This window comes from Nanorana parkeri, unplaced genomic scaffold, assembly GCF_000935625.1.
Source record: "Nanorana parkeri isolate BGI_ZX_2015 unplaced genomic scaffold, ASM93562v1 scaffold4, whole genome shotgun sequence".
Lineage (NCBI taxonomy): Eukaryota > Metazoa > Chordata > Amphibia > Anura > Dicroglossidae > Nanorana > Nanorana parkeri.
Window position 1 is genome coordinate 2,573,783 of NW_017306272.1, and position 10,982 is coordinate 2,584,764.

General features: G+C 44.5%; 2 protein-coding genes across 2 annotated transcripts in view; one reads left to right on the forward strand and one right to left on the reverse strand.

The window, feature by feature from the left end:
- The window catches only part of PLEKHA8 (pleckstrin homology domain containing A8), a 36,227-nt gene extending 27,492 nt beyond the window's left edge, over positions 1-8,735 (reverse strand). Inside the window, exon 1 of the mRNA XM_018576380.1 lies at positions 8,451-8,735. Coding sequence (XP_018431882.1) covers positions 8,451-8,538 — 88 coding nt within the window. The 5' untranslated portion in view covers positions 8,539-8,735. The remainder of the gene's footprint in view (positions 1-8,450) is intronic.
- A 162-nt stretch (positions 8,736-8,897) lies between these two features.
- The window catches only part of FKBP14 (FK506 binding protein 14), a 9,652-nt gene continuing 7,567 nt past the window's right edge, over positions 8,898-10,982 (forward strand). The window contains exons 1-2 of the mRNA XM_018576051.1: positions 8,898-9,144; positions 10,089-10,237. Coding sequence (XP_018431553.1) covers positions 8,957-9,144; positions 10,089-10,237 — 337 coding nt within the window. The 5' untranslated portion in view covers positions 8,898-8,956. The remainder of the gene's footprint in view (positions 9,145-10,088; positions 10,238-10,982) is intronic.

A 10,982-nucleotide genomic window follows, 5' to 3' on the forward strand; every position in this document is an offset into this window, starting at 1 on the left:
TTCGTAGTTCCACCACAGCTGGAGGGCCTCTACCCCTCCCCTCACAGTATTCTGGGATATGTAGTTCTGCACAGGCAGTTGTGATCATCTCCTCCTGGGTGAAGAACTCATGTCACATAAGTGTCTGGTTAACAGTTGCAACATCAAGGTTTCCTTAAAGGGGCCAGTTCCACAATAGTGTTACAATAGCATATGATAAAAAAAAAAGTCCACGAGCAAAGGTTACCGTAACAAAGCTAACCTAAACAACTGATGAGGGATATAAGCATGGCCCCTGCTTATTCACCACTCCCAAGCTCTAAGGCTAATGTCAGACAGGCAAGTCTGACATCGTCGATCCTGCTGCTGGTGACTAAGTACCAGCAGCAGTTGACAGCGGTAGGATTGATACAAGGCTGCCTGTTCAGTGCGGTGCTGCTCCCATCACTAGTAATCAAGATTCAGCAGAATTTGGGCCAGCGACAGAGTAGCATTTGGCAACAGAGGGAGCAACCCTAAAGGAACAGAAAGGCAACCTCCCATTCCTGGCGATGTGCCACTAGTGGAAGAATCGCCCGTCTGACACCAGCCTAGTTGTGGGTTGCTCCAGCCATAGCTGATGAGGAGCACTGTCACCATCCGCTTGCTACATCCATTCTCTACAAAGTTATAATGTTGCAGTCTGATCACTTGGAAGAGGAGATTGAGTAAGGCCCCATTCACACCTGACCGTTTTGTAGCGCGTCCTACGCTCGATGAACGCTCTACAAAACGGTCAAAAAAATAAATAGCATTGTAGTCAATGGTATCGTTCCCACCTGTCCGTATTTCCGCCCGTCCCGAACGCACTACAAAACGGCCCACGCATGAAAAGGTCCCGGAGCGTTTTTTGCTGCGTATTGGTCCGTTTTGTAGGGCGTTTTCCATTTGTATACTGCCAAGTAGCCTTTGGAATCGCGCGACTTTTTTACCGCGAATCGCGGTAAAAAAACCGTGTGACGGTCGCGCGACAGACGCGCATATTACAATACGCATAGGTGTGAATGGGGGCTAAATGCTTCCGCCTACCTGCAGGAGACTGATGACATCATCACAGCCAAGGCAAACTCACTGGATTCGCAATCAAGGATTGCTATTTAAATGGTAAAATATGCAACATTTTTTTAAAACAATCTGTTGCTGTAAATTGTCAGATATTATTAAGCAGATTTGTAAATGTAAAAAGATGTCTAATTTAAAGAGTTCTAAAGTCCCAGCATATACAGTATTATCCTGTTATAGCATCAGCACTGTAATATGAATACATATAATGCAATCAAAGCTAACTTTAAAAACCCCTTTTATGTAGTGAGTGCTGCCTTCTGTCTGCCCATCGCTTTCACCAACTTCCTGGATTCCCAGCGTGCTTTGCAGCTCTTTTCCTGCTGCTTGATTTCTCAAGACTACATATCCTATCATTCATTGCTTCTAGCAAGCAATGATGATGTTACATTGTGGGAAGTTCAGATGTCACGCGGTCAGGAGTGTTCGGAAGCCCGTGCTTCCGAACACTTTGAGGCTTGACAAAGAGGCTGTGCCTCGAAACGCGTAGCCGCCACCGTACAGAGGGCCCTCTTCTCCGTACAGGTGACCATTCTTTATGACTTCTTCCCCTACCCAGGACTGAATCTGGCTGCGTGACATCAGCCTGCACGCACCGAACACAGTTGTTCACAGCCGCCTGCGGCTTTTTTTCTCTCCCAAGACGCCGCGGCCCGGCCAGCCGTGCACGCGTGCTGCTAGGGATCTCCACAGTGCTTTCACACCCGTTGTCGTTCAATCTTTCATCCCTCCTTGGACTCCCTCCAGGCACCTGTCACTGTCTTACCATCATTGACACACCAGCTTCTGACACACCAGCTACCTCCTAACTGTAAGTCATACCATTTGTTCTTTATCAACCATCAGATATCACACTGTCACATTCTAGATAGTAGGTTTCCATTGGATGGTTGTATACTTGCCTCCATCCCATGGGTGCAGCCTTCCACAATGCTTCTGTCCATCACCGAGAACCTTCTATGCGCTGGATTGGCCTGTAGAACGAATTTCCATAAGCTCCTATAGGATCATCTCCTGCATTGGGATACAGTCTATGGGTTTCAATGCACAGACACAGCCAGCGCAGATTTTCGGTGAAGGATGTTAACATTGCAGGACACTGGTATGGAGGCAAGTATGTATCTGGGCAAGGGGAAATTTTAGGTCAGGGGAGAGGAGGGGGAAAAGAACCGGTGCACTTTGTTTAAACATGAACTTATCATTTAGGGTTGAGATGTTTCATCTTTTCCTTACCAAGTTTTTGTCAAAATTAGTTGAGGGGCGGAGAAGGACAGCACACCATGTTCACACTGAACCAGCAAGAGACATCAGAGAGGTGTCAGGTAAAATTGTAGGACACTACGTTTCTAACTCATTTCTTTATCTTTTATCATGTATTGTTTTAAAGTGCTGCTGATCTCCTGCAGCCCTTGTGCAGGCACTTCTTGTCTATATCCTTGCACTCCCGTGGTGCTGCAAGGTATTTCTCAGACTGGGTTTCCTGATGGTGACAACAGTGGCCTGTGTAAGGTGTGTTAATACAGCTACTTGTCTCTATTGGAAGCCTGTGTGGCAAGATGACAATGCAGAAGCACAATTGGGGGGACAGGGATACAGCACTAAAGCAGAGACACCGGCACTCCAAATTTGCAAAATACGTCTATTTACTGACGTGCATCGTGGTAAAAAACAACGAACGTTTCGGGGTCACAAAGGATCTCCTTCATCAGGTAAAACAGGCAAAACATATAATATATTGAAACTACAAGTTTCTCTGCCACAGTGGCTGATGGAACTTGTAGTTTCTCCAAATCCCTCTCGCAGCTACCTGGTGCTCCCACTCTGTCAGCCATTTAAAGAGGACTATGGACAGCTGCTACCACCCACCCTCTCTTCTTTTATTTATAGCTCAAGTCTCGTCATGGTGTTGTTTAGTGGGGGTTAGTGATCCAGTCTAATCTGGAGGAACATTGTGATCGGATTTGCTGGAATTGGTTCTGTGGTTGGTATTGTCTGGGTAGTCTTAGTGGACACTGTGATCTGATCTTCTACAGCTGGGTATATCTGAGTAGTATGGATGGACATTATTATCTGATTAGCTGGAATTGGTTCTATGGTTGGGTGTGTCTGGATAGTCTGGATGGACACTGATTTAATTTGTTGGAATTGGTTCAATGGCTGGGTATGCCTGGTTAGTCTGGATGAACATTGAACCAATTCCAGCAAATCAGATCTCAATGGCTGGGTATGTCTGGAGGAACATTGTGATCGGATTTGCTGGAATTGGTTCTGTGGTTGGTTGTGTCTGGGTAGTCTTGGTGGACACTGTGACCTGATTTGCTGGAACTGCGTCTATGGCTGGGTATATCCGAGTAGTATGGATGGACATTATTACTGCATTTATTTTTTTCATTGTGCCTTGACGTATACTTTAACAATATCTTTCCAAGGGGACAGAGACCCTTTTTATTGTTGATTTGTGTCCCTGTTGAGACTTCACACCGCTTCCTGTCTGGCACCAGTATAGAAACAATGATAAAAACCTGGGAAAGTTTCCAACCATTCTCCTCCCCACATTTAGGAAACTTAAAAAGTAACCATAATAAAAGGTAGAAGTCAGAAACAATAAGACCCCTTTCACAAGAGCAGTCCGATACAATCCGCCTGTCAGTTTTTATCAGGCAGACCCGATCAGATGCCCAATGCCAGTCTATGGGCGGTGGCTCTAAACGGACGGGCGTCTGTTCACACCTGGTTACCCCCAACTCCGGCCAAGTCATGAAAAACAAACAGAACAGTGTTCTGCTTCGGTGGACCTAATCTTGCCGGATCAGCGGGTAATCTGATGTAAATCGACATCTGATGCCCGTTTACATCCGATTCCCCATAGACCGACATGAGGACTGGTCATTTCAGTTTCCTCCTCCATCGCAAGATGGATGGAAAAAAAACTGGACGGACATAGTTGTCACAGCGGTGATATCCAATCTGTACCGTACCAATCAGGAGGGGATCTGTGCAAGGATTCCCTACTGATCAGCCCGTGTGAAAGGGGACGAAGACTGTTCACTGTTAATTAAATAATTACCTAACAAAACAAAAAGTCACACGCAGCAATTACTAAAACATGAGCTGGAACACGGAGCATAGAAAAGCCAAGGGACCGCAATGTTTACTTTCCAAACAAAAGTATGAATTCCCCCATTCCCTGCAGAAGACAAAACTATGGGGCCACCAGAGACTGAACAATTTTCACTCGCAAATTGCGAGGGGGCGAGTGGAAATTTTGAGCCCTGCCATACACTATATGCACAATCTCCTTTAGATCCACCATCAACTATTTAGTACCAGGGTCTGTCTGATTTGATACTACATGAATGGATTGTTTAGACTTGTCCTCATATCACAGCATAAGAAATAACTACTCCTCAGCTCTATCTAGTGTCCATAAAGCAATGTCTACCTGAAATTACATTCTGTCTGGAAAGAAAATATGCTAATAACATTTGTTTTTGCCTCCATTGACAAAGAAAGAATGTACAAGCACTTTTGCTGAGAATGGCTCTGAGAATTGTATATAAATATATAATATATACACACACCAGATTGAATAGAAAAAGCTAAATAAAATTGTACAGATATTAACAACAACTGCAATATGCCACCAAGAACCTGAATGCAACAGGCAGTAATGGGTCATTCACACCATAGGCGCAGGACTGCACTGGGCAGCCTTGCTCAATGCAGTCCCAATGCATAGACAAGGCAATGTACCTTTAGCTCCATGAGGTCTGTTCACACCGCTGCGCTGCAGGGGTGTGGGCTGGAAAAAAAAAAGTTACAAAAATGTAGGACATGCCCTTTGTTTATCAGCAACCCTCTGCAGTGAATAGATAATGAGATGTCATTTTGTGACATTTAAATAAAGTTGAAAAAAATAAACAGTACAGTGTGTCATTACAACGCAACAGCACAGCTTCCTTCACGGCACACATCAATGGCGTGACTGTTGGTGTGAACGAGCCAACGTCCTTCAGAGATGTGAGCAAGACATTGCAATATAAATACATTTATAAATACTTTGGGGTCTAATTAAAAACAATTTGCAGAGCCATTCACCCTGCGAATTTCTGTGAACATTCCTTCTGAGCGAATGGAGGCAAAAGGGTACATTCTTAGTTTATTTTCTATTTAGGTTGAATAGAACGACCCTTCATATTTCTTTTTATATGTCTATTTTTATCATTTTTTTGGAGCGGTGACAGAGCAGGGGGGCGTGGAGCGGTGACAGAGCAGGGGGGCGTGGAGCGGTGACAGGAACTCACAGGAGTTCCAGCACAGTGCTGTGCTAGAACTCCAGTGTTGGAGGTGACAGGGTCAATAAAGAGAACCTGTCACCTCCAAATGCTATCACACAGGGGTTTGTTATCCCTTGTGTGATAGCATTAAAGTTAAGTGAAAAAAGTAAAAAAAAAATAATAACTAATTAAAAATTTAACTAAATAAAAATCTTAAAAAGGCGATAAAAGTTAAAATAAATGGAAATTAAAATTTTTTTGAAAGTAAATAAAAATGTAAAAAGTGAAAACCAGTCCCGCTGCCCCATCATCTCCATGCGATTAAACGTGCAGTGTTTTCATCCGCGAATGTGTGCAACCGCTCGGGCAAATCGGTATTGAGGCAGGAAACCACTGGCAGCACGACCAAAACAGAGCGGAAGGCTGGGCGGTCACGGAATCGCACACCACCGCTGATCGTGTTGGCACTGCCATTATTTTCTAATGGCACTGCATTCGCCGCCAATCAGATCGCACGGTTTCCCGCCGCAATACCGCCTGGGCGGTCCCACACGATCGCGGTTGAAAACATGAATAGATTAAATGTTTTATTGTTCTAAAACAGTCTTAAAGTTCTTCATAATCATAAAGAAATTGGCCTAAAATCATTAGTCTGTATTGTTTTTTTTTTAAATGTCACCTGGCCAGCTTAATTGTACACACAATTACTGTAAGCTGGCCATACACTTTACAACCATCCCACGACTTTCAAATGCCGTGTGGCCTTCGTCTCCCGAGAACGCCACTAACCCGCCGAAAATCGTACGATTCTCGACGGGTTTTACAAGCCTGCTCGGGAGACAAAAGACGTGCGACCGTACAGTAGAAACTGTTGCACGCCTTCCATACACCTGCCAATTATCGTACGATAATCGGCAGGTGTATGGGCACCTTAAACCGAATCAGGGCATAAAGGGCCTCCAGTGCTGACAGGTGGTGGGACCCGATTGTACAGTTTTGGTTCCTGTTGGACTTGTCTTCAGACCTGGTTTACAGTTTTTGTGCGTTTTCATGCATTTGTATTTGCTTGATAACTGCGCGGTTTTCAATGCATAGAGATGTCTATGGGACCAAATACGTGCGATAACCACTCAAAAATAGTTCCTGCAGGGGCCTTCATGGATTTTTGCATCGGGGCCCTGGGGTCACTAGTTACGCCACTGTTCCTGCGCCTTTTTGCGCACCACTCGATTTTGCCCGTGGGACAAAATGTAATTGTGTGAAGAGCTTCCATTGACTTTAAAGTAATACAGTGTGAACCAGGCCTCATGGAAACACAAGAATACCTCAGAGCCACACAAGCAATTTACTAATAACACAAACACAAGGAAAGAGGATAGTTTAGATCACCCACCCCGCCTAGGTAGAACCAGTCTGTCTACTTACTCTATAAATAGTCCGTATGATGTGAATATGTTTCTACAAAAATGTAATTACATAGTTACATAGTATTTGAGGTTGAATAAAGACATTAGTCCATCAAGTAATTATTGCTTTTAAGAGCAGTTCTGGATGCTGTGGGGCGGGGTGTATGGATTTCAATGTCAGGGCAAAGTCTCCTTTGTCAGTCCTTCAAAAACTTGCGTATACAGGTGAACAATGTACGTAAACAAGATGGCTTCAATGTAATTCCACCCACTACTAAAAACAAGAGAGCAGGGTGGTGTACGCTGTGTTAAAACAGAACACAGATAAGAGGCAAGACACCAGTAGAAGTCCCACGCTACACCCTCTGCAGCCACTATTCCACCTGCATTCAAGTCTAAGTCCACCGTTCAGACCATGTTTCATGTTGCACCTATATTTAGGGTGTTATATGGAACACGGTACCATCCACAGCCCCCCACTCTCAACCTGCCCACCTAACTTACCTGAAATCGAGGGCACTTCTTCCTGCAGCATTTTGGAATTTGGCTCCACCCACACAGCTGCATCATCCATTCACAGATCCATTCAAATCGTCCGTGAATGGAAAAACTACAAGCCCCGCTTGCCCCAATGGCATAGGGACTCCTAGATCTCAATGGATCACAAGTGTGGTGATGTCTCTGCACTTCTTGTCCATTGATACTTCCGCCAGCTCCGTAACAGGAGGTCCGTACCTCCATATAGACCTGGGCTGGAGCAATAGTCTGCACTGGTCACAGCTGCAATGCTCTGCAGGCTCCAATACATAAAAAGTAATAAATGCAAATTTTTTCAATAGGGGTGCATTTATTAACTTTTTTTTGACAAAAAGTGGAATATAACTCATACTGACTGTCCAATTGGGGTGTCTGTCTTCCTTATTACCACCTGATCAGTCTCAGTGCTGCATTTCAGTGACACAAACTGGAAATATGATTTCTAGGAAGGTGGTGGTGGTGGTGGTGGTAGTAGTGGGGTCACCTCCAGTATACAAAACACCTCCACATTTGTATGTTGTACCACTGAGAAGATGACTGCTGGCCGCAGAACACACCAGAAAGGATTTCATTTCAATAACATTTAGATCTATGGGTGTATAGAGGACTTTTTTGTAGCATTGGGCAGGTGCGTTGTCATGAGCCAACATGCATCTCTCTTTGTGCATTTTAATGCATGTTGGAATTTAGACTTTGGTTAGGGTTAACAGCCACTGACCAAGGTTTGGCAACACATGAAAATGCATGTTATACATGTTTTTTAGGTGCTGCCGTTACTTCTGTGGGCCTCCCAACACAATAAAACGCATAGAAAATGGACAGATCATATATTTCAAAATGCACATGCTGAAATCGGAACAGACAATAGGGGGAATTTATCAAAACTGAAGTAGTTCCCTTTGGCAACCAATCAGCTTCTCTCTTTAGTTTGCTCAGTTAATCTTTGAAAATGAAACAGAGAAGCCGATTGGTTGCCATGGGCAACTGCTCCAGTTTTTATAAATCCCTCCACTGTTGGGATTTTAAAGTCCAATGATGTTTAAAAGGATATAAACCAGTAAGTAAAAGTAAGTATCACCAAGCTGTGTACAACCCCACCCTGAACACTGCCTTGCTTGCTCTGGTATCCAGCAATGACTTCAACACTCACCGCTCAGATAATTGGTCCATTTGTACAGTATCCCTTCCATGCTGATGGCAGTGACCGGCTCAGTTCCACATGGCCCGCACTCCGGCATCGATCCCACTGGTATTAGGACAGGAAGTGACAGGCAACACTACAACCAACGCATCTCCGTCGTGAATAGCAACCACCAGCCGTGCTCTGTAGGCAGCGGCAGTAGCTGGTGACGTCACGGGACGCCCCTTTACGTCTCAATCAGCAGAGAACAAACGCCTATGCAGGAAGTCTCCGCTCCCCGATCCTTCTTCCGGGTGTACGTGCTCAGCCAATCGCATTCCAGAACTTGGAAGGCGTTGTTCGCTCATTGACCAGTGAGGCGGAGTGTTGAAGCGACGTTCACGCCCACCACTCCAGCCTATAGGATAGGGTTCTGCAACGTTAAATGGCCCTGGAGCGATCGATTCGCTCGCTGGTTGCAGTCGTAGAGGGTCTGTGCCACGTCTGCTGGGTTGTTGGTGTCAGTGGTTGAGGGGATGATGCTGGTGATGGTGCTCGCGGCTCTGCTGGCCTGTGCCAGTGCCGCCCTCATCCCCGAGCCTGAGGTTGAAATTAAAGTTTTGGAGAAGCCTTTTATCTGCAACAGAAAGACTAAGAATGGGGATATGCTGCTGGTCCACTTTGAGGGCTTCCTGGAGAGCAATGGAACCCGCTTCCATTCAACGTGAGTCCCCCTGCAAACTTTGCATCCACTAAGTTCTTTAATTGAATACTAAAAAAAAATAATATCCAACATGTCAGGGTTTATGGTCTCTCCCTTCAGGGAAGTTACACTTTAGGGGGTTATAAGGCAGTTTGTAAGCTTAGCAGTTTTTTTTGCTGAACCCTGCACCCCCAACTGGTTTGTGCTTGTGACAAGCTTGCAAATACTCTGGTCTTTTTTTCCCCTTTTTATTCTCAGTAAATGGTTTCTCAGCAGAGTTCTGCTGCTTTACTTTACCACTGATCCCTGGCAATCCCAAAGTCTTCATGGAGTCTGTTATTCCAAAATCCTTAGGCTAGTCTGATACCATATATTGCCTGTGTCCAGTGTTCTTGGTTTGCTCCCAACGTTAGTGAGCTGGGGGTATGAAGACTTTAGTCCCCGTTCACATTGAAGCTGTGAGCATCTGATTTTCAATGGCTGCTGATGGAAGGTAACCCAAAAAATATATGGGTGTGAGTGGGACCAGTTCACACCGTTGCAGTGTGGTGAACAAAAAAAATTGAGCATGCTCTACTTCTTTCCATTGTACCACAATGTGTCAAAAATAGATGTGAAGGGAACACAAGTTAAAAAGAAAATACATAGAAGTTTGTCCGTTCAGGACATGTTAAATAAAATAAAGATTGGCAAAAAAAAGAAACAGAAAAAAGTCAGCAGAGGTTGAAATTGCAACACAACAGCCCTCTGACCTGTTTTGGTCCAATTTTGGTGTTAATGGGCCCTTCCATGTAATTGATAGGTACCATGTTCTCACATATACTGTATTTACCAAAACTCGATTTGATTTACTGTAGAGATCTTTTTCTTCTAAGTATTACTTTTGAGTAAAATCATAGTTTTAAAATCAAATCCTTCAGTTTAATTCTTCTTGTCATTTCTCATGGCGATCTGATGTCTTTTAGTTATGCAGATAATAACCAGCCTGTATGGTTTACACTTGGCATTAAAGAAGGTATCAAAGGATGGGATAAAGGCCTCAAAGATATGTGTGTGGGGGAGAAACGGAAGCTGATCATACCTCCTTCTCTGGCTTATGGAAAAGAAGGGAAAGGTAACTGGTTTTTGTTTTTTGATCTTGGGTTTTGCATTCTTTAGAGAAAATGTATAACGTATTCATTAATTTTGAGTGCTTGTCATATATTGGGAGAGTCACAATCGATGAATATGGACATAGAGACCACAGTCATTAAAGGAGAACTATGGGGGTCAGTTTTTTACCCCATAGTTCTCCTAAGGGTCACGGGAGGACATGAGACTGCCGCAGCCGGGACGGATCCCGACATTACTGTCGATCCACCCAGCTGTGTGATTGACGGTCAATCAGAGCCTGCTGTACCCGCCCCCTTCCGTTCTGCCAGTCAGTGCTAGAGGATCTGGGAGGGGGGGGGGGGGGGAAATCCCTGGTGTGGAGCGGTGAGTGACAGCCACGGCTCTCTGCAGGGGCATGATTGAGAAGTGAGCGACAGTATGCGTTCACTCCCCGATCTTTTGAGCCGACGTGAGACAGTTTCATTGTCACACGTCGGCTCGAACTATGAGGAGTAATTTTCACTCGCCTCATAGTTCTCCTTTAACCACTTCAAGACCAGGTGTTTAGACCCCCCTTCCTGGCCAGGCCATTTTTCAGTATTCAGCGCTGCGATACTTTGACTGACGTTTATTCCTTCATGCAACGCTGTACTGAAATGAATTTTACACCATTTTTTGGGGACAGATAGAGCTTTATTTTGGTGGTATTTAATCACCACTGGGGGTTTTATTTTTTATTATAATTAGGAAAAATTACTGAAAATTTT